Source organism: Mercenaria mercenaria, chromosome 10 (genome assembly GCF_021730395.1).
Source record: "Mercenaria mercenaria strain notata chromosome 10, MADL_Memer_1, whole genome shotgun sequence".
Classification (NCBI taxonomy): Eukaryota; Metazoa; Mollusca; class Bivalvia; order Venerida; family Veneridae; genus Mercenaria; species Mercenaria mercenaria.
In genome coordinates, this window is record NC_069370.1 from 18630366 (window position 1) to 18654446 (window position 24081).

General features: G+C 34.9%; 1 protein-coding gene across 1 annotated transcript; it reads left to right on the plus strand.

Annotated features, from left to right (window-relative positions):
* The first annotated feature begins 3520 nt into the window (after positions 1-3520).
* LOC123559741 (eIF5-mimic protein 2-like) lies at positions 3521-23040 on the plus strand. The gene is made up of 13 exons (XM_053516798.1): positions 3521-3625; positions 11039-11105; positions 11746-11828; positions 12998-13085; positions 13605-13714; positions 14120-14185; positions 14465-14600; positions 15335-15444; positions 17046-17136; positions 18969-18988; positions 19461-19680; positions 20405-20527; positions 20989-23040. The coding sequence occupies exons 2-13, from the start codon at positions 11045-11047 to the stop codon at positions 21006-21008; spliced, it is 1128 nt and encodes a 375-aa protein (XP_053372773.1). The 5' UTR covers positions 3521-3625; positions 11039-11044; the 3' UTR covers positions 21009-23040.
* The last annotated feature ends 1041 nt before the right edge of the window (positions 23041-24081 follow it).

A 24081-nucleotide genomic window follows, 5' to 3' on the forward strand; every position in this document is an offset into this window, starting at 1 on the left:
ACCACTTTCAGTAGAGTAAATACGGCAATAGACATTGACCCGGTCAGTCCATTACGATTCGATGGGTGAATTTGTTGCGCATAACTAGAGGGTCGCAATGGGTTTTTTTTATATATATATTAACTATGTATTTCAAGGTAACGATAATATTTAGTTGTTTACATTTAAATTTGCTGATATATGTCTGTCTGATCGAGTGAATGTATGTTATGTTCTTCAAGAATGGAGGAAATAACATCCGCGGGTTTAGTAATATATGTAATCCACGAAACGCGTTCAGTCAGAGTATCGCCTCAATTAGGAAAGAATAGTCTAACGTCAGAGGTTATTTCTAAGGTCACGGAGTTTTACTGGCCAGCTTGTAATGACAACAGCTTTCGGTATCAGTAGCTCAGTCAAGTGTGACTTATTTAACTATAATATTCCTTCTCAAGAGAAGGAATAATAAGAGAAGGAATAATGAGAGGTTTTCCGGTCAGTAGTCATAACTATTGCCGGAGATCCGAAGGCCCGAGGATCAGTAGTTTTAAACATCGATGGGCAAGCCAATTAATAAAGTGCAATAAATATTGCTACGCTATAAAATTGTAAACTTTAAAAAATCATTTATAACTTGAAAAAAAAAACACATTTATTGTATCAAGCGATTCATGTAACAATCTTCAGAACGAATAAACTATGTTTGTTGTACAGAGGTTCTTGCTCTATAGAGGGTAATTTACTGAGTTAAGTAATTCATCTATTGGAAAAACGTCAACCTATTATAGGTGTTCTGTATATCAAAGGATATACACGATATATCACGATTGCTTCAGTCGACCCAGCTGTAAATGGGTACCAGCAAATTGTTGGAGGTAAGGTATAATTGGTTTTAACTGTATTAAAATAGGGCCGCTCAAAAGCTCTACAGAGCTTATTGGGTATTATAAAGGCCGGGGTGATCCGAATGCTATCCATCAATGTAAATCTATACTTACGAAAAATTGACCAAGCAAGTTCGATATTGATAAGACGGCCCCTCTATACCGACAAGACCACTTGCAAGTGAAAGGTTTCTGCATGTGTGCACATCCATGTCAACTCCTGTGTTTACTGGTATCTTAGCATGCATGTAGTCACGTAGAAATGTAACTTATTTTCTCCCTCACTTCGTTCGTCCGAAAATAAATTATTTATTTCCTTTACTATATAACTAATACCAAACAAACAATTTAACACAAAATAGGTTTAAAAGATGGGGGTTCACTACTGTTCATATAACAAATCAATAGCACAATAACACAATACAACAATGGAACGCCTTCAAAATATATACTAGTATATACTAGTATTCAGAAATACCTTAATTCTTCTAAATATGCATGTACTTAAGCAATCAATATGCCAAAGGAAACATAACATATACCGGACTATTTATGAACATATGCAATAAGGCAGAACACAGAATGGACAGTTCATATGTAATACGACAAACACTTGTCACATTATCTTAATCTTTACGCATTTTGTTTTTAATTTCATCTAAAAACTACCCAGAAAGACAGGTTAATCGTATGCTGCGAGCCGGCTGCCCCAACCCTTACTCTTTTCTAATTTTTTATATATGAGGGGGGAGGTAGGGAGAATCCGAGGCTCTGACCAGCGAAAAGGCTCTCTCCACCCCCTGCTTTCCGAGTATTTACTAACATCAGTGTTTCTAGAAGATAAATTAAATGTGCCAAACAGAACAAAAACAGTATGAAAAAACTGGGTAATGTCCGTGAACTGTCATCCAATTATAAATCGATGAATTTCTTAAAGAAATATTTCAGTTAATATGATTTTTACAGAATTATAAATGACATTAAGACCATCTCCTCATATTTCTGCAAATACTATGCCAGGATTTGGCGACCTGCGTGTTATCGCTTTGTGTAGTAAACCTCGAATGAACTATAGCCCGTGCTAACTCATGAAAACTTCGTGCCTAAATTTAAACCAAATTTAACTAAAGACAAGAAAGAACCATAAGGTACCAAAAAGAAAAAGATAGTATCGTTTATGTATGGTGGCTGATTTATGCCATTTCGTTATTTCGTTCTGTCGCAGTAACAACGACAAAGGTCGTTATGGCGCCCCGACAAACGTCGCCCCGCCGAACGTCGTTATGGTGCCCCGACATTCGGCGGGGCGACGTTCGGCGGCGACATTCGGTGGGGTGTCATAACGACGTTTGTCGTTCTGTCGCTGCGACAGAACGAAATAACGAAATGGCATAAATCAGCTACCATATCCATGGCTTAAAAACACCGGTCTAATATTTTCAGTGTCGTCTGCGTTTGCGTTGACACTTATCTACCACCTTGTCAGCGGATCAAACCCTAACATAGACAATGCGCATAATTTTTAAGTTTGGGTGCATATAGTAAACTTTATAGTCTGTTTTTTAGATTTATGAATTGCTTTCCCGAATTTTCCCTCAAACTCAAAATGATTAAGCGTAGCAATTGAATAAAAAAGAATTATTTGTTCATGCCTCCCTTTCCTTCAACAACCCCAGATAATTAAGCTCATATGCGAACCGGCTAGATCGGAAAATCAATCATCATGCCACTTTTCCTCCGTTTTTCTTCTTCTTCTAAATACTGAGCTGGGGTTTACTTTCGCTGAAATAATTGTTGTTTTGTAATTGTCATGACTTTACGCGATGGTCTACCAAACTGCCATTTCGAGGGCTGAGCGCGAAACTATTGTATCTTGTTCTTTATTTATATACAGTTACAATAGTTTCGCGCTCAGCCCACGATTTATTGTTTTACAATTGCATGTCACTTTATGGTTTTGGTTTTAGAACTAATACATCACAGCGTGTGAGATGAGCCGGAAAGAAAGTAAAGATAGACTGGAGATGACAATTCTTACCCCTTTCTTTTGATAATTGACCAAAACTTGTTGTCCCAGAGCTTGTGTTTCTTGTTGGCTATCCTTTACAAGACGTGTACTTTTCTGGAGGTTTTTTTTTTATACATTTTTCCTATTTAATGACTCTTACTTTCCGTTTCCTTCCTAGAATTTCTACAGCGCGATGTTGTCATTTTTTATGGTATTCTCTTCTCAAGCGAATCAATGATGACTTTGTTTAGGGTTCTCCACTAATCACCAGTGGTGTCATATCTTGAATTTAATCTCTTAGGCCTTCCAGGTATTCCTTGATCCCTTGACATACACCACCTACCATAACAGATGGTTTCGGTCGTTTAGCCGATAACGTAGTGTTCGATGTTATGGTCATTGTCTCCATTGATTGAAGATCTGATAAGTGTTAAACATGATGTCTAGTGTATTAATCCAGGTTTCATGTCGGGGTGGATTGAAATCTCCTTCTATTTTGAGGTCTTTCTTCAAAGTTTCCACCAGATTTTATAGCTGTGAATTCGTCATTTACTGTACCCAAGAAATCTACATTCAAGAATTTATCATAATGGGAGAAAGTAATCGACTTTGGTAAGACGACAGCGATATCCGATGTTAATTAGCCGTATTTTTCTAAGATCTCGTTTTTACGAAATTTCACGAGACTACGATTATTAGTTGAGTAACATTGGTGTTTTTTCTGTCGGTAAACAAAGAACAAATATACTAGGAAGTAAGTATGTTCTTATGTCAAATATATATTTATAAGTGTGTAAACTTAACATTTATCAGAGTCCTTTGTGTGGTTCAAACCCATACTGTGGCGAAAATAACAGAAAATGGGAAACACGTGTGACTAGACAAGCCAGATTTTCGTAACTTTTTTCGGAACTGACTCATTCTTTCATGATTTTGAAAGCAAAAGTTAAGTGAAGCAAGTTGATGTAATATTAGGTATATGTTTTTCAGTTTTAAAATCAAAACGTAACTTTGGAAAAGAACGTTTTCAAATTATTTTTGATAAAGGCCGTCTCGCAGTGCGCGGCATTTACACCGTTTTTTTTAAAAGGCAGCGGCTAGAGAACCATAATCAGTCTCCTAGACAGCAAAATTATTCGTCTGGAATCGGTTCTCTAGCCAAAGTACCGTCCATAGGCTAGGGAACCGGAATTTTATTTCTATACATAAAAGCAGCCAAAATTCACTTTGTTTCTTTTCATGCATGTTATTATCAGTCGGAGACATCCCCTGGATTGAGAGACATTCTCTCGATCTAAACATTGTCTCTTGTTCGAAAGTCAAAATGTCTTTCGATCGAAAGACTCAAATTAGCTTAAGCAATGAAAGTCACTGAAAGAGTCATTAAAGCTCTCTTTTTAGAATGCGCAAATTTATTTCAAATACAGAAAATTATCTTTCTTATATCAAATTTTCAAAATCAAAATTATTTCGGGAATTTTGTTTAAGCATTATAATGCTTAAGCAAACTTCTATGGCAATGTGTTTCTTGTAAAGTTTACTTGAAATAACAAATTGCTTCAATGAATAAATATTGTGACTGTAATGAAATGATTGTTTTAATAATGATTTCATGTTTTTTCAACACTTAAGCTAAATACAGTCTTTCGATCGAAAGACATTTTGTCTTTCAAACGAGAGACAGTGTTTAGATCTAGAGACTGTCTCTCAATCCAGGGGAAGTCTCCGACCTGATTATCTTAATTAATTTTACCATTTCAGCAAGCCATGTCCGTGCATTTATCTGCGTTTACTGTGTCTCCAAAAGTGTATCCACCATATAGTACGAATTAATGCAGAAATCGTTGTCATCATCAGAGCAACTTGCAATAAAAGAAACAATTAAAACAAATTAAGTAATTTCAGTTAATTAGTATAGATCACATTTTCATTTTTAAATTTGCTAATCACTTGCAAACTTTAATCAAATAAAACAAATAAATACACTGTTCGACATTGCCCCAGAGTGGGACCTGACTGTCAGACACAAATGGAAGAAGAGAAGAAAAAAAAACTGATGCACATGAAATGCCGAGGTTCTACAAACAAGTATTTAATGTGATCAAAGAATCCGCTGAATGCTTTAATGGCCTTAATTATTTTGTACATCCGTAAACATCTAATAATACAATTTTACATTAAAAAAATTTAAATGTTTAAAGCAAATAACAATTAAAAACAGCAAAAAGTTTTCACACATTCATTCGTACTAGATTATATCATTACAATACGGCAGACAGTATGCGGCGAGTACACTTTTGGATTACTTATTTCTGGTTGATTCTAAAGAAATGAGCAAAGAACAGCAAGAACATAAGCACCTTTTTTGCTCTTTCTCCGTACTTTTATCAGCCCTCACATAAAAATTAGTTTTCGTGAGTGGCAGACATCTAACAGATTATGGACATGTACCGCAGTCTACCTCAGAGTTCAAGGCTATTGGTCAGATTTTGTAATGGTAGTGTGGGTTGAAGTGTTATAGTAAGCTTTTCAATTTGACTTTTAACTCGTATTGTTTCTTAGTTCTGGCAGTGATTTTTTTCCCTCTTTATAAAGTACCAGTAAAAGGACCTTTTCCCAATTTAATTTTTTTCTCCAAAATTTCCATAAAAAAGGAAAATGGTAAAATTCTTAAGTGGTTTGGTAATTTATTGACTTCTATGCAAAACAGATCCTACCTTTGCAAATATTAATGATTGCTTGCAGTTTTATAATAAGTACACAGTGCTAGCCCTGGCCATTATAAATTAATAGCCACATTTTTTTTTTCAGGGAAAAAATTAATAGACAAACTTGGCATGCGCGTTATTTGCATTTCAATAAAAACATAAAACAGGGTATTTATAACTAATCTTTTTAGCTCGACTATTCGAAGAATAGTCTAGCTATTCTACTCACCCTGGCGTCGGCGTCGGCGTCACACCTTGGTTAAGTTTTTGCATGCAAGTACATACAGCTATCATTTAAAGGCATATAGCTTTGAAACTTATTTATTCTTTTTCTAGGTCAATTACCAACCTCACTGGGTCAAGTTCCATAACTCTAACATGTATTTTGAGCAAATTATGCCCCCTTTTGGACTTAGAAAATTCTGGTTAAAGTTTTACATGCAAGTTACTATCTCCAAAACTAATGTAGATATTGAATTGAAACTTCACATGTGTCTTCGGGGTTATAAAACTAGTTGATAGCACCAAGTCCCATAACTCTGACCTTTATTTTGGCCAAATTATGCCCCCTTTTGGACTTAGAAAATTCTGGTTAAAGTTTTGCGTGCAAGTACATACAGCTATTACTAAAAGGCATATAGATTTAAAACTTATTTTTTCTTTTTCTAAATCAATTACCTACCTCACTGGGTCAAGTCCCATAACTCTGACATGTATTTTGGCCAAATTATGCCCCCTTTTGGACTTAGAAAATTCTGGTTAAAGTTTTACATGCAAGTTACTATCTCCAAAACTAATGCAGATATTGAATTGAAACTTCACATGTGTCTTCGGGGTTATAAAACTAGTTGATAGCACCAAGTTCCATAACTCTGACCTTTATTTTGGGCAAATTATGCCCCCTTTTTGACTTAGAAAATTCTGGTTAAAGTTTTGCGTGCAAGTACATACAGCTATTACTAAAAGGCATATAGATTTGAAACTTATTTTTTCTTTTTCTAGATCAATTACCTACCTCCCTGGGTCAAGTCCCATAACTCTGACATGTATTTTGGCCAAATTATGCCCCCATTTGGACTTAGAAAATCCTGGTTAAAGTTTTACATGCAAGTAACTATCTCCAAAACTACTACAGATATTAAATTGAAACTTCACATGTGTCTTCGGGGTTATAAAACTAGTTGATAGCACCAAGTCCTATAACTCTGACATGTATTTTGGGCAAATTATGCCCCTTTTTGGACTTAGAAAATCCTGGTTAAAGTTTTGCGTGCAAGTACATACAGCTATTACCAAAAGGCATATAGCTTTGAAACTTATTTATTCTTTTTCTAGGTCAATTACCAACCTCACTGGGTCAAGTTCCATAACTCTTAACATGTATTTTGAGCAAATTATGCCCCCTTTTGGACTTAGAATATTCTGGTTAAAGTTTTACATGCAAGTTACTATCCCCAAAACTAATTCAGATATTGAATTGAAACTTAATATGTTTCTTCGGGGTTATAAAACTAGTTAATAGCACCAAGTCCCATAACTCTGATATGTATTTTGGTCAAATTATGTCCCCTTTCGAACTTAAAACTCTTTTGATATTTAACATTTTGGGTAATAATTTCCTGCTTCTGTGACAATATTTCGAATAGTCGAGCTTGGCTGTCTTACGGACAGCTCTTGTTTTTTTGTTCATGGACCACTTAATACACTTTATTTTTCAATTATCATTACCGTAAAAACTCGAATATATTACGCTAGCATGTATATTAAGCACCCCCGATTTTGTATCAAAATCTTGGGAAAAATGCTTACATTGAAATATATTACGCACCGAAAAATCAGTCAGAAAACGTTGTTTACAAAGTCGAAATCGGCCATTAGCGGCATGCGTAAAACCGATTTCTCGTGAAAATCGCAATTGCTGCATAATCGATTACAGACAACAGAGGCAATATCTGACAGACAAATCAGTCCGAAAGTCGAAATCGGCCATTAGGGGCATGCGTAAAAACGATTTCAGGGGTCCTGAAATAAGCTGTCCGAGTTGTCCGATTCGTGGATTCCTCGGTCCGGACAAGCAGTTTTTAGAAGCTGGCTTGTCCGGGGACAAGTAAAATTTCCGTGGTAAATATTTTATGAAAATGAAACTAATCGGCAACATCGTTATTTCCGCATGCCTAAAGGCAATATCTAATCTATTTGTGATCATTTATGACCTTTAAATTTATCAAAACAAAAATGTATGCAGCCATTTATAGACACGTGGACTGGTTTACTACATTTAATGATCATTATTGGAAAATTAAACCGTGAAGTTGAAAATGAGTGCCAGTCTGGGGATTCCCGTTATCTGCTTTCATTTTTGATTTTCAGAAAACGATTAGCTAGGTTGACGCTATGTAAAAAAGTTTAGTAGCCAAAATTTGTGGCTTAATTTTTCGAGTCGATTGTTTTGACATTTAACAACTCGGACAGTTTATTTCAGGACCCCTGAAAGACCAGTGCAGTATTCATTGAATGTAATGGGACCAGGGTAGAAATTCTAGGCATACATACATGTACTGAGATTATTTTTGTCAATGGCATGTGTTCAAGTGTTCTTAATTATTCTCTACTCACTAAACTTGCTAGTCATAACATATTTTCAAGTGGATGTTCTAGTCACTTAGCTTGCTAGTTATAACATATTTTCAAAAGGATGGTTCTAGTCATAACATAAAAACTTTATATAAGTTAAAATAGAAGTCAACAGAAGTGTATGTTTGTATTACTTGTTTATTTAGTAATGATAATGCTGATCCTTTCCTTTTTAAACTAAAAAGTACGGACAAGTTCTTCTTAGGTACGGACAAGTGGATTTGTGGGCCCAACTTGTCTGTGGACAAGTAGACTCTGAAAATATTTCAGGACCCCTGGATTTCTTGTGAAAATCGCAATTGCTGCTTAATCAGTTACAGATCTGACAGATTCTTTCTAAAGTATTTGAGAACTTTCGCAAGCTGTCAGCACCTTAGTACACTTTAACTGGCGTGCCAACAAACATCTCATAATTATGAGCACATCAAACTAGAAAATCGTGGCTAATTTGCGTGTTTGTTTAACAATGTACGAGCCGATGTATTGATCAGTAATAATTTGCTGGCAATAAAAAAAACAAACAATCTGTTTTAATTGCAATTTATTTGAGCATCCTTGAAAGATAATGATTTTGATGACCAAACACCTGCAACCCGGAACCGCGAAATTTTGTATTTTGCCTAATTATTAAACTGACACATTATCCGGTGCTCTGGATATGTACGATACTTATTAATTAAATTTACAAATACAAAAAATTTAAACTCAAAAATAAAATCAACTTTACCATATATCATCAGAGGTTCCGTTCCGTACGTGTTTTTAGACCCACCCAATAAAACGCTCTTCAAGAGGAGGTTAAAAAAGCACGGCCCAAAATGTAAACACATGACAGTTGACAAAATTGTCCGATATTCGCCGATATTTTCGGGTTTTCAAGCTGGGAAAAAATGTTTGAAGCTCTACCTTGGTATATATGACGCACCCCTTTGAGAATATGGAAAAGAGCGAGTGTTTTGTTTTCTTAAACAATTTTAAGTTCAATATTATTTTGATGAAAGAAATATAAAAAATCATAGATATTATGATACTAATTAAAGATCAAGCGAGATCAAACTGTGAACAACAAAACTGACACAAGGTGTCACGCTAATTGCCAATAATTACTGGCCATTCAATAAACAGCAGACTGTGTTCAATTAAGCGTGTCAAAGTCACCGTTTAGAGGGGGTAATTATGCCTTTGGGCAAATACACTTCCTGCTACCAACTTTGCAAGTTTTTGTCGATTAAACTATGAATGTTCCAGCTGTTTATGGACACTTTTTTGCAATATTTTTTTGTAGCATTTTTAGCTCATCTGATTTTTTTGAAAAAAAATGATGAGTTATTGTCATCACTTGAGCGGTTGTCGGCGTCGGCGTTGCCTGGTTAAGTTTTATGTTTAGGTCAGCTTTTCTCCTAAACTATCAAAGCTATTGCTTTGAAACTTGGAATACTTGTTCACCATCATAAGCTGACCCTGTATAGCAAGAAACATAACTCCATCTTGCTTTTTGCAAGATTTATGGCCCCTTTTGTACTTAGAAAATATCAGATTTCTAGGTTAAGTTTTATGTTTAGGTCAACTTTTCTCCTAAACTATCAAAGCTATTGCTTTGAAACTTGGAATACTTGTTCACCATCATAAGCAGACCCCGTACATCAAGAAACATAACTCCATCTTGCTTTTTGCAAGATTTATTGCCCCTTTTGGACTTAGAAAATCAGTTTTCTTGGTTAAGTTTTATGTTTAGGTCAGCTTTTATCCTAAACTATCAAAGCTATTGCTTTAAAACTTGCAACACTTGTTCACCATCATAAGTTGACCCTGTACAGCAAGAAACATAACTCCGTCCTGCTTTTTGCAAGATTTATGGCCCCTTTTGGACTTAGAAAATATCAGATTTCTTGGTTAAGTTTTATGTTTAGGTCAACTTTTTCTCTTAAACTATCAAAGCTATTGCTTTGAAACTTGCAACACTTGTTCACCATCATAAGCTGACCCTGTAAAGCAAGCAACATAACTCCATCCTGCTTTTTGCAATAATTATTGCCCCTTTTGGACTTAGAAAATCATTTTCTTGGTTGAGTATTATGTTTAAGTCAACTTTTCTCATAAACTATCAAAGCTATTGCTTTAAAACTTGCAACAGCTTTTCACCATCATAAGTGGACACTGTACATCAAGAAACATAACTCTATCCTGCTTTTTGCAAGAATGATGGCCCTTTTTAGACTTAGAAAATCATGGGTAGGACAATATTTCTATTACACAAAAAAAATCAGATGAGCGTCAGCACCCGCAAGGCAGTGCTCTTGTTATTATTTAATCGCCATTTTCTATCGCCATAAATTGCGTTTTAAACGACTTTTGAATAAAATAATTGCCATTTTGCAATAATGTCGATTTGCAGCGTGAGCACTGAGTACAAGTCTATCTAGGGCTTTATTACTGTTGATTAGAAAAGCAGAATGACATCAGCAATTACCAAATTGAGAAAAAAACACAGCGAATTTTCCCAATTCTGTCATTACCGGACCTTTTCCCAAAGTGACCAAAAAATCGCTACCTGGTATCCCTCATGCTCCCACTTCTAACCCATGCCTCCACTTCTTGTTTACCCCTGTTCCCACCCATAAACTCTCTCCTTGCCATGAAAGGTCAACAGTTCTGGTTTGTCCTGTCTTGGGATATTAAGAGAGAACTTTTAAAAATGGCACTGTTCCTGTATCAAGGACTATGTTAACCCAGTTGAGCTAATCAATGCAAAAACTGTTTTATCAGTGTTAAACAATAATTATGTAAGACAAACAATTCACGTGGTTTTCTCTTTTTATTTTCAGGAGTTGATGAGTCAGAAAGTAGAAAAACCGTCACTGTCAGGCCAACGTCTGAAGACTAGGAAAAGGGGTAAGCTTTGTAAATTTTATGGCATTCCCAGTAGGGGTTTGCATTTCAAGGGGGAAGTACTCTTACCGGGTATTTCCCAGGATGGTGAAAAATACTTGGTAATGTGATTCAGACTAATATTTTGTCATTTAGATAAGTTAAACGCCCTAGATTATTTTTATAATGTGTAATTCAAATGTTCAACAAAACTTGGATTTAAGTTATCTTGACTATAACCGTTATACTAGTATATTTGTCCATTTATAACAGAGAATCTGCCTAGCAGAGAAGTGCAGATAGTGTTGATGAATCTTGAAATTAATACAAATGAAATATTTCTTTCTTCTATAATTCTCTTGATGTTGATACTTGCCAGGTGATATATATGTATATTGATACAAAAATTTCAGTTAATGACAACCAAATTACCTAAACATCTATCTTGTTTCATGATTTTGTAACCCCCAAGTGATAGTGATAGCTGTACTGTACATAATCAAAAGATTTTCTTCTACATAGTCCGTGAATATTTTTTTGAATATCTTCTTCTGCACATTTTGTTCTGAGAGATACGATCAGGACAATGTTACTGAAATGTTTCTACTGCAAAATATAGATTTCTGATTTATTACAACATGTCTCCATTTTACTTCGTTTTCAGATGAAAAAGAAAAATACGACCCTTCGGCGTTCCGTGATGCTGTTATCCAGGGTATCAATGACACAGAAGGCGATCTAGAATTAGTAAGTATGGGATGAATAGAAAACTGATAAGTATACCTTATAAGTTATATAGGCAGGTAGGAAAATGTAAGTTTTGAGCTACTTTGGTGTGGTGTAATTACATGTAAATAGTAGATATTGTAATGTTTACATGACTTTGTGAAGTGTGAAATTGAGAGGTATTGTTTGATTTAAGGAATTGGACCTTGTATTAGCATTCGATTATGTATTCTGCATGTGAGATTTTGGCATTTTCCAGTTGTGATGACAACGCGATATCGTGTTACAGCAGAAGGATGCTGAAATAGCATACGAGAATGCGTGATCACATGGAAATTGCCGATTATGGGTCAATACCTTAAGGGTGAATTGACTTGATATCAGAGTTGTTTTTAGTTATTGTGATCGCTGGATGTCCTGCATCTGTCTGTCGTCTGTCAACATTAAGCTTGTGTATGCAATAGAGGTTTTATTTTTCAACTGAGCTTCATGAAATTTTTTTTCAGAATGATTACCTTGATGAAGTCTAGGCCAGTTTCGAAAATGGGTCATCTGGGATCAAAAACTAGGTCACTAGGTCCAATCAAAGAAAAACCTTGTGTATGCAATAGAGGCTGTATTTTTCAATTGATCTTCATGAATTTTGGTCAGAATTATTGCCTTGACGAAATCCAGATGAAGTTCGAATATGGGTCATCTGGGGTCAAAAACTTGGTCACCTAGTCAAACCAAAGAAAACCCTTTTGTATGCAATAGGGGCTGCATTTTACACTGGATATTCATAAAATTTAGTCAGAATGGCTGCCTTGATGAAATCTAGGTCAAGTTTGAATATGGGTCATCTGTGGTCAAAAACTAGGTTGCAAGGTCAAATTAAAGAAAAACCTTGTGTATGCAATAGGGACTGCATTTTACACTGGATCTTCATGATATTTGGTCAAAATGTTTATATTGATGTTTAAAGTCTGGATGATTTCGAATGTGGGTCTTGTGGGGCCAAAAACTAGGTCACTAGGTCAAATCAAAGATTTTTGGTCCAATCTTAATGAAAATTGGTCAGAATATTTGTTTCCATGAAATACTAGGTTAAACATGTTTACACTGTTATGGTGTGTTTCTCAGGTGAGCAACCTAGGGCCATCGTGGCCCTCTTGCTTTAAACAGTTAATACAAATTCTTTCATTTTTCAGGTTGCAAAATTTTTGGATAGCTCTAAATTAGACTACCGCCGTTATGCAGATGTGCTTTTTGATGTTTTATTTGCTGGCGGACAATTAGGTATGTACCTGCGACACATGGCAAGCTTTTGATCTGTGTACACTAGTAGGGACTTTCAGACGTTCAGGCTTGGAGAAATTATTCAAATTGCTGACCAACATTTTCATGATTTTAAAAAGAAATTCCAGTTGTAGTTGTATTGCACGAAACAGTTTATGATTTTCTGTAAAGCAAAACCATTTATCATCAGTTTTGAAGTGTATGGTAGTTTGTGTAAATGCCTGACATCTGATCTAAGACCTCTAAAAGTTATCAGTCCAGCTTGAAATATGCCTGGCATGTCGAGTTAGTTCTATAACTTTAGCAAAGCTAGGACTTAATAAAAATCTGATTAAAGTACTAGATTTTCATCAATGTAGGATCTGATGGCTTCCCATTCAAATTAATCTTCTTGTTTAATCAGATTTCCAATTTTTATTTTCAAAGAATGGAATGCATAATATATCTATCTTCTTGTTAAAAAACCCAGTTGAAGCTCACAGTAAGTATCTGTAACTCTACAGTTGTTGTATTTTGCAGCTCCCGGAGGTTCTATAGTTGAAGATCCTGACCAGACTAAAGTGTCTAGGACTGACATAAGTGTCTTTGGGTGTGAAGAAGATAGAAATAAACTCAAGGCGTACTTTGATGTAAGTTATCTTTGACTGGTCACAAAATGTCATTCTTCTTTGGAGAAACTCTTTTAAAAGTCATGTGAATGTAAAAAAAATCGGAACATTCTGTATATTAGATAAGACAAGTTCTTGAACATGATGAATTAGTTTTGAACTCTTTGACAAAGGAACTGTTTAGCTTGGTCTTTAGTGGAAATGAATATAGAAATGAAGTCTGCACTGTAGGTGCAGCACACTCTTCAAACCATAACTTCGAAACCAGTGAAGGGAATGTAATGAAACTTCCCATATGTTATTGAAGGGAAGTGTCTTAAATATTTTTCAGATTATTTTGCCTTAGTATTTGAGTGTCTGTGAAAGGTTAATGACGCTAGCAATTTATTTAGTATTCTAATAATAGTGTTGTCACTTTTGTTTAAGGTTTTTAACAAACTTCTTAGAAGATACAAGTATCTGGAAAAATCCTTTGAGGAGTCCATCAAAAAGGTAAAGTTTCCATTTCTGTTCTTTGTTTTACAGCTTTTTTTAAAGCAAGCATAGCCAGAATGAATAGTTAGCAATGAAATTATTTAACTCTGAATATGGTCAGTTTTACAACACACGGTTTTTGGGCTAATGAAGTCAAGGCTAACAAATCCAGCGGAAGACTTTTAGGGATAAATTTAGAATTATTTTTTTAGTATAACTGAAGAACACTCAAATGTAGTAATACATTGAAAAGAAAGCTTTTCCTCTATTCTGTCAACTTGGGTGTTTAACTTTCAGATACTGGTGTTCCTGAAGGGGTTCAAGGAGGATGAACAACGCAAGCTGGCCACCATCCTTGGCATTATCTTTGCCAATGGATTCTGTAAGGCTCAGGTGCTCACTGCTTTGTTTGAGGAACATTTGGTCAAGGAAGGTGGGTGATTTGTCAACTTTTAATACTAACAGTGCGGCTCATGTGTGATTTAATGAGAGATTTAAGACTCGTGTGTTCATGTTTCTATAATGTTTAGGTGCACTGTAAATACTGCCTATTTCTCTTTCATGGTTCGCACAGGCCATGAAAAGTCCTTGAATTTGATGCCTTCTCCTTGAAAACTACTTGAATTTTGTAACAGTCAGAAACTACTTGAAAACTACTTGAATTTAGGAAAAAACATACAAAAGATGGCAAATAGTCCTTAAATTCATCAAGTGAGAAGTGAAAATGGACAAACATTATAAACGGACCAAAATAAACTAAAAAACGACAAAAAAAAAAACAACCGTTGCCGCCATTAGGGTACAGTGTGAAAATTACTTGAAAGGGCATAAAACCCGTAAAGTACAGTACTATACCGTACTAATTTATCCGCGATGCTTTGAATGTAAATCTTGTGTTACATTGTTTAATTTTGTCCTAAATTGGATTTAAATTGGTTATTTCATGTCTCAGCAACAGTGACATTGCGCCCATTTAGTCCTTGAAAATGGAGGAAAACTACTTGAAAACTCCTTGAAAACTACTTGAATTTTTTTTGGGAAGGTCTGTATGAACCATGTGTTATCCACCTTCAGGAATATACCATGCTTATACCGTCACATCTGTGATCAAAATTAATACATTTTTATTTTGAAAATATGCTATAGTGTTCTCTTACATTTTTGCAGGTATATCATTACGATTTGCAACGTTGATGTTCAGGTCTTGGCTTGAAGACAAAGACATCAACTCTGTTGTAAAGGCACTAAAGACGGCTTCTATTGACTCAAGACTTCTTGTGAGTTTCTACTTCATATGTCAAGTTTTTTTATGTTAATAAGACTTTTTTCTTACATTTAGATAAATAAACAAATTTTGCTTATAAATGAGCCGTGCCATGAGAAAACCAACATAGTGGGTTTGCGACCAGCATGGATCCAGACCAGCCTGCGCATCTGCGCAGTCTGGTCAGGGTCCATGCTGTTCGCTTTTAAAGCCTATTGGAATTGGAGAAACTGTTAGCGAACAGCATGGATCCTGACCAGACTGCACGGATGCGCAGGCTGGTCTGGATCCTTGCTGGTCGCAAAGCCATTATGTTGGTTTTCTCAAGGCGCGGCTCAAATATTGATCCTTGAAATGCAAGCATGATCTACATTTAATAAATATTAATTTGATTATTTAGACATTTCATTTACTTTCTGCACAGTTTAAATTGTAGCTTAAAGAACTAATTTTCATTTATACCTGTAAAACTGTAAAAGTAGGTAATATGGTTCTCCCATTAAAAATGAAATGCACTGAAATCATTAATATTGGTGAGGGATTAATTTTAGTAGATTTGGTTGTTGCATCTAAGCTCGAAATTAAATGCCAACAAGGGGGTCTCTGTGGTCGAGTCGTTAAGATCGCAGATTTCAATTCACTTGCCCCTCACTGATGTGGGTTCGAGCCTCATTTTTGGCATAGAATTCTCCATGTGTGGAAGCCATCCAGCTGGCTTAAGGATAACATGGTGTAATAGCCATATTTCATATCTTGTAACTGCATGGTAATATTTAAATGAAATTTGGTCACTTTAAAGACATTCAAAATTTAGAACTTTTCACCAAGAGATTTTTCAAATTTTATCATTTTTTGGGGAGATAATCGGTATTGAAATTAACATTGATGCCTATGGGAAATATATAATTTCTTTGATTATGAGAATCTGAACTTGAGTTTCGAGAACATTTTGCAGTAGAAAGCTGCATTACCGGTATATGATTCTGATACAAATATCAAAAAGAAATTTAAAATTCCCCGTAGGGAAAAGGAGAAAATCATTATTTTCTCATTTTCAGGGGAGATAACTCATGAAAAACTAAAATTATCAGAGGAAATTTTTAAGAACTTCTGTCATTATATAACTTGACAATATGCACCTTATGTCTATCGTTTGACATTTTTAAAGCTTACATTATCAAGTTGTATGTACGCCTTTGGTGAAATTGAGGCCTATTACACCATGTTATCCTTTAGGAAATGTTGTTGGTTCTACCCAGATGCCCACTGGCGATAAAAATGATGCCTGAAGGGGCACCTAGGGTCTTCCTCCACCATAAAAAGCTGGAAAGTTGCCAAATGACCAATAATTTTGTCAGTGTGACATGAATCGAAACAAACATAAATGTCAACAAATGAATAAAGCTACATTATTATATCTTATGAAGTCATGTCCCAACAATAGAGCCACATGCACCTGAACCAAGAAATGTTCATGCCCATTATATTACATGATTTCGCTGTTGTAACTCTGTGCAGAATCCATCTAAGTATAGTTTTTCTGTTAGCAAATCAATCATGTGATTTTATGCAGCTTTGCCCACTTTGTAATTCATGTACCAATATTTCAAACAGGAGTTGTTTCCCATGAACAAGAGGAGTCAGGAGGCGTTTGTTACCCATTTTAGGAAAGAAGGCTTAGAATCTATTGCCAACTTTCAGGTAAGTTTTCTTACATAGACATAATGGACAGGATTAGTGAATTCCGAATCAAATTATAGAATTCAGACTCTAATTCAGAACCAGTTGTATATATTGGGTATCAAGGCTTAAAGCTCATTGAAGACAATGACGATTGGCTATAAAGATCTGACATGTTTTTCTGATGTAACGGTTGGCAGTTGACCTAACCAGTGTTCATTGATTTTGTAACAGTACAAACCTGTTATCAGTAAGTAACTGCCAACTTCTCAACAATGAATCAGAGGTAGAAGACGAATGATTTCAGATACTTTGTCTTTTATCAAATCGTCATGGAGAACATTTGCCTTTCCCGGAAATCAGACTTGCAACTCGGTGATTTGTAGGTCTGCGCTCTTCTGATTGAGCTTAGCGGGATGGCCTCGGCATAAGGTAAATCAAGGGACAGAAGGAGAATCTGTGCTGATAGAACAGCTTCCACTTTTCCATAGATAACTTCATATTGTTGATTTGTTTTGATGTGAAGGGATGCATGTTAACAATTAAGATTGGCAGTTGTACTAGATTAAGTGAATTAAGGGCATTATTAGGACATCAAAATTCATCAGTGATGATAAACTTGATGGCGATCACGTATGGACCATTTTTTTCATGATTTTCAGGTCAGTTTAAAATAATTAAATATGACTATTATTGCTAGTTAAGTTATTTCTGTTCCTGTCAGTTTTGAGTTGTATTTATTTGTCAGATTTGAGCTGTTATTTTATTGCAGAACAAGAAACGTTTCCCGAGGTGAAAAGGATTTACAGATACACTGTCTGAGTGTGAGTAAATGATGACAATCCTAAGAGGTTAGTGCTCATTTTTTGTGCATTTGTCTTTTACTTTTTGTCAATTTTCCACTCATTCTTGTTTCTGGCACTTTTCGGTGTTGTATCCGTTTCTGGTAGATCATTTTCATTCTAGTACCCCTGTACCACATTTTACAATAAAAGTTATGTTGAACTTTTATTGGAGAAAAAATGAAGCATACATCTTGTGCGTGTTTGAAATAAAGTCATAATGGCATCATAATGTTCTCTTACAGGTCATCACGTCAGCTGTTGTTTATCACAGAATATAAAATGATTGACTGCCTAATTTTAACTGACAAAAAAATTTGAGTCTTATTAGAAAGACCTTATAAAAGCTTTTGCTGTCTTGGGGGAAAAAGTTTTGTTGGTAGAAAATGTATTTGTGAATGCTGAATTTATAAGAAATGTTTTAAAATTTGGCCAATATTGGTTTAACTGTTATTTTCGTAGGCAGGTAAATTGCACGGTATTTCACCTTTAAATTTAAACTTAAAAAATTTTATTTAAATTTGGTATATGATTAAGGTCATGACTTGGAATCACTTTTACGTTGGATTCTAATATTTTGAAATCATCAAGCCTGCCTGGGGTAGGAGGTCAGTGGTTCAGTAATGTCCAAATGAGATCTTGAGGTATTCGTCAATCGTTTGTTTTTTTCACAAAGAGGGGAAGGAAACTGGGTCTGTTGCTAAGAGGAAAAAAGATAGTTCAGTATTTAGATAAAGGGGAATAAAAACCCTGGTATAAAGTGATTTTTAGAGGAAAACTTCATGATTTTAAAGAAATGTTTTGAAAGAAAAAGGGGCCTATGACCTTTACTATAGCAGAAAAAAAAAGTTTGGGATATTTAATTTTGAAAGTCACTATGTACTCTTTTAGTCTGTCACTTGGGCCATCAATTGTGTAGTAAAACAAAAAAAAAACTTAATGTAAAGCATGATTTGCTTTTCTTTTCAGATTGTAGTTTTACTTGTGGAATTATTGAAGAAGGCATGGGTTTGGTGATCGGAAATTGTATTATATGTTAGTCTACTTTCATTGTAGGGGCATGCATAAACATCGGTTACCATAGATAAATATTCAGATACAGTATAGTGTAAAGTTTCTAATAGAATGAAATTTTGTCATTAAAAGGTAGGCAAAAGTGGGCTAGTTGAACTAAAGAAGTACATGTATTTTGAAAAAAATTTCTGCAACCTGTTTCATGGAAGGAATAAATTAAAAAAAAAAAAGAAATAGAAAAAAAAATGAAAATAATTTGAAAGGAAATGATATTTATTCTCTAACTGACCCAGCATGCAGCAGTAGCAATCATAAAAGACAGTTTACACAGGGTGCTATTTCAACTATTACCCATATAAGTGATGTTGCAATTGAGGTTTCAAGATGCGGTTTCTAGAGAAATTGTACTGGAAAAAGTATTAAAAAAAAGATACTTGAATTTTGCCTTTGATGTTCGGTTTGAAGCATGTGAACATCATTGCTTTTTTTTCAGGTTTGGAATACACTGATGGCTCAAGTGGAGTGGAATAAGAAGGAAGAATTGGTTGCAGAACAAGCAATCAAACATTTAAAGAAATACTCCATGGTTATGGCTGCCGTGGCCAAGTCGCTCGAGGCAGAAATTAAACTGATCGTGAAAATACAGGAGTACTGCTATGAGAACATGGTTTTCATGAAAGTCTTTCAGAAGATTGTTGTTCTCTTCTATAAAAGTAAGTAGTGAAAGTGTTTAAATTGTACACTTTCACAGAATCTTTTTTCTGTTAAGTACATTCTAAGTAGAATTGATCGTGTCCGATGCTCAGGTGATTTTTTTCTGATTGTTTGATGTCTTACATCCGTTCATCGGTTGTTGTCCACTATTTCTTTAAAGAATATCACCTGAACCACTATGCCAGTCCCATCCAAAGTCACAGAAATGATGAGGATTGTGATCCGCAGTCAAATTCCTTTGAACAGTCACCCGTGCAGAACTCTGGTTGCCGTGGCAACAATTAGAAAAAAGCTTAAGAAACCAACCCTCAGTAACTGCTGGCCCGATTTGAATTAATTTCACAAAAATGTTAATTGGATGACCCACACCAAATAAATCATTGTTTTCTGTTTAAAGAACATGGCTAGCTGGGGGGCGGAGGGGGGACTTGTTTCTCCTTTATTGTGAAACTTATTCTCTGAAACTGCTGGTCGGATTTTAAAGTAATTTTACAGCGGTGTTTCTGTGATTCAATGATTTTCCTGTATAGGAACAGAAGTGAATGGTTATTTGAATGTCCAGCTGGACAAGACTTGGTGATTTCTAAAATTAATTGTCTAGCCCTAGGGTGGAAGAGAAAATGCTTGCTTTTGTAGAGAGGTATATCTATATTACAGCGAGGAAGGTTTTTGAAATATATACATGTTAGAATATAACACGTAAAATCTAATTTTCTATTTCAGCGGATGTATTGAGTGAGGACAGCATACTGAAGTGGTATAGCACATCACATTCTGCAAGGGGCAAGAGCGTTTTCCTGGAACAAATGAAGCCATTTATTGAATGGTTACAGAATGCTGAAGAAGGTATAATTTGATGATAATTTTTCTGATCTTAGCCCCTATAGGGACTCAACAAAGACTCCCGAGTTGTGACTGACACAGTTTCGTTCCTTGTGGCTAATGATAATAGCCTTGCAGATAATTTGCCAAGATCTGTAAATACATGAGTTCATAATTCTTGTCTCAACTTTTTGCCTTGTGTGCCAGCTGCCAAATTGAGCCAGTGGACTTGGTAGGAAATCACAAGCTTGCCCATTTAGAAGCTTTAAGTTCAATGCCTGGATGGTTGTAATCTTGTCCTTCATGATTTAAAAGTAACAATGCATCCAATTCAAGTGGGAAGGTTGTCATTAACTTTCTTTTTGGGTATACTAGTAAGTAATTACAGGTTGGAAATCCACCAACATTGATTAGGTTAATTGCTTGTTTTATATGATTGTGAAAATGGCGTTGGATTCAACAAAACCAATTTACTTTATTTTCAGAATCTGATGAAGAAGATTAGAAGAGGAAAGAACTCTCTGTTGTTGGGAGTTACCTCCCCTTGCCCTGTTAATATTATAAACCTCTGTTACAGAATGAATAGATGGTGATGCAGGTCTTTATATACCGTAGAATTGACAATTGCCTACCTTAAATAGGACATAGAGTGTCCTCATGACAAACGCATTGTAGTTCATGTAAATAGTTAAAAATCCAAAATATATTTCACAGTGCATGTTTCATACGTAATTTAACATGTTGTTTACCAAACTGCCACAGTATGTATATCATTATGATAAATGAGTGACGGTTTTGTAATTGACTCGACATTTTAATGGATATCTGCTGATCAAAAAATGCATGTATTTTCGTTGTTCTTTTTTTGCGGAATACAGATAGTTTTTGTTCAGTAGAATTATTTATTAGTATTTTTATTTTACTAGAAATCAGGGCAAAGTGTAACAGGCAGCAGTATAATATGATTATATAATTTGAATTCTTTATATACATTTTGCTTGTTTTCAAAAAACTAGTATGTATTCAAGTGCTTTTTATTCGTTCTGTATATATTTTGCCTTGATTTCTAGTAATGTATTTTGATAGTGTTTTCACGCATACTCTGTATATGAATTGTCCGTGTTAAAGTAAATGGCGAGTAGGTGCGTTTTATAAAGCTGAATTGCATTTGAATTTTCATTTAATGTGTGGTTTTGTATATGATCAGGAAATTGCAGCTTGTAGCAGTTATTCGAATTCAAATAAATTCCTGTTTTTAAGATATATGTAAATTTTTTCCTGTGTTGAAATTTTGTGGAAATTTTTTATATTGGTGTAACAATGAAATTTACCAATATATTTTGTGTTGTTGGATTGCTTGTTAAAACTTTCTAAGAAAGTTGATGAATTTAGCAAGAAAGCTGCAAGTGCTTGTAATATAAACAAGGTACTTACACCTTTCTAGCTTTAGTATATAGGGCTTTATTAAGTACTTTTAGTTTCAATTTGTTTCACTGCATGTATAAGGTTAGTCATTAACCTGTGTCATATCATACTTTCATCAACCTGTGTCAATGTATGGTGCTTATTTTGTGGTATAAAAAAATCAAAATCAGTACTTTGAATTCAAAATGATCTGACAACCTGAATATGTCTTGGGGACCAGTCTAGGAAATACTAGCTTGCCATTGGTCAGTTTCAAAACTTATCTCTGAAACAGCCAATCAGATGCCTAGAGTTTTAGACTGGTCTCCAAAATCATTTGTAAAACCAGTAATTCTAAGCATTTATGATCTAGAATTTGACTGTGCCAATGCCATAAACACATTAACCTGTCATTTTTCACAAGTGCAATTAGTTTGTTCTCTCGGACTGCTAGTCCATTGCTAGCAAATAGGAAGATATAGAATTGTTCTGGTATGCAATGTAATATATAATGGTGCATTTGGCTAGGTTTGTTAAAATTGTCATGATTTCTCAATTTTGATTGTTTTTTGAAACAAGAAATAGAATATAAGGAAAAAACTTTTGTTAAGGAGGTCAGATTTGCTTATACAAGTAGGACAATTGTATTTGGACTGAACATATCTTTGAACACAGGACAGAATCTGAATTCCTGATTTTGTCAAAATATGCCTATATTTAATTTGTTTTTAAAAACCGTGTTTTCAAAATTCAGTATTTAAAGGTAAGTTTCTGGCTTTTTGGCTGTCTGTCAAGTTCAGCAAAGGAAAAAATAGATTAGATTCATGAAATTACTTTTTTTGGTGCAAGTCTATAATAAGTCAGTGTAACTTTGTAGGAGAACTATATACAGTAGCTGCCATTGTAATATACCATATGTACTATATATATATGAAATTGCTTGTATTTAATTGCAATACGGAATTTTTATGCGATCAGGGAATAGAGAAATAATACATAATGATCATGTTTCAGAAACTTGAACCTCAAATTGCATGACTCAGAGTGATGAATTATTGTACTCATATTTTGTACCTTGTAAAAATGTGTATCAAAAAAAAAAAGACAGAATAAATGTTTCTTTTTACAACATACTTAATCTTTATTTTTCCAAATTCGTTTCAACCAAACTTCACAGGATTGTTCCTCGGTTCCTTTTCAGATTCCTTCAAATCTAGGTCATCCTTTCTGAATTCTGGTTGCTTGGCAACTGAAAGGAAAAAAAACTTACAAAATCTTTTGAGGAGCTGCTTACCCAATTCTGAAATAGTTCCACCAATTGTTCCTTTAGTGGCCCTCTAACAAATTCCTTCACATCTTTTTGTTTCATTTTAAGAGTTGTGGCTACCACGAGTGGAGCTAGTTTTCTGTATATGGCTTTGTGGAAAACTTTGAAAATCTCTGAAACTGTAGGCTTGAGCAGTTTCACAGAAATGATCCTTGGAAGACTCTCTACTGAGTTCCTTTAACATCATTTTGTTTTGTTAAAAAACAGCTGCCTTTAGGCAATGATGGTTTTCTTCAAATGGCTTTATCTTTTCCCATAAAAATGCTGGCTTGATCAATTTAATGCCGTTATTTGTCCCCTACTGGTTGAGAACTAGTTTTTGGGACTAGGAATGCGCTTTTTCCGCCATTCCGTCAGTCCGCAAATTTCGTGTCCGGTCCATAACTGTCTCCATGAAGGGATTTTAATATTACTTGGCAAAAATGTACCTCATAATAAGACGATGTGTCATGCACTACTTTAAGACCCTAGTTCAAAGGTCAAGGTCACACTTGGCTCAGAAGTTAAATTAGCATGAACAGGGTCTGTTTCGTGTCTGGTTCATAACTCTTTGACATTCATTAAGGAATTTTAATATCACTTGGCACAAGTGTTCCCTACGATGAGAAGTGTCATGCGCAAAACCCGGACCCTTAGCTCAAAGGTCACAATTGGAGGTCAAAGGTCAATAAGTTTTTTTTCCTGTCTGATCCAGAACTCTTGTCATCCATGAAGAGATTACAATATTAATTTGCATAAATGTTCCCTATGATGAGACGATGTGTCATTTGAACCTAGATATGAACTTGACCTAAAAATCATCAAGGTTAACATTCTGACCAAGTTTCATTAAGATACAGTCAAAAAT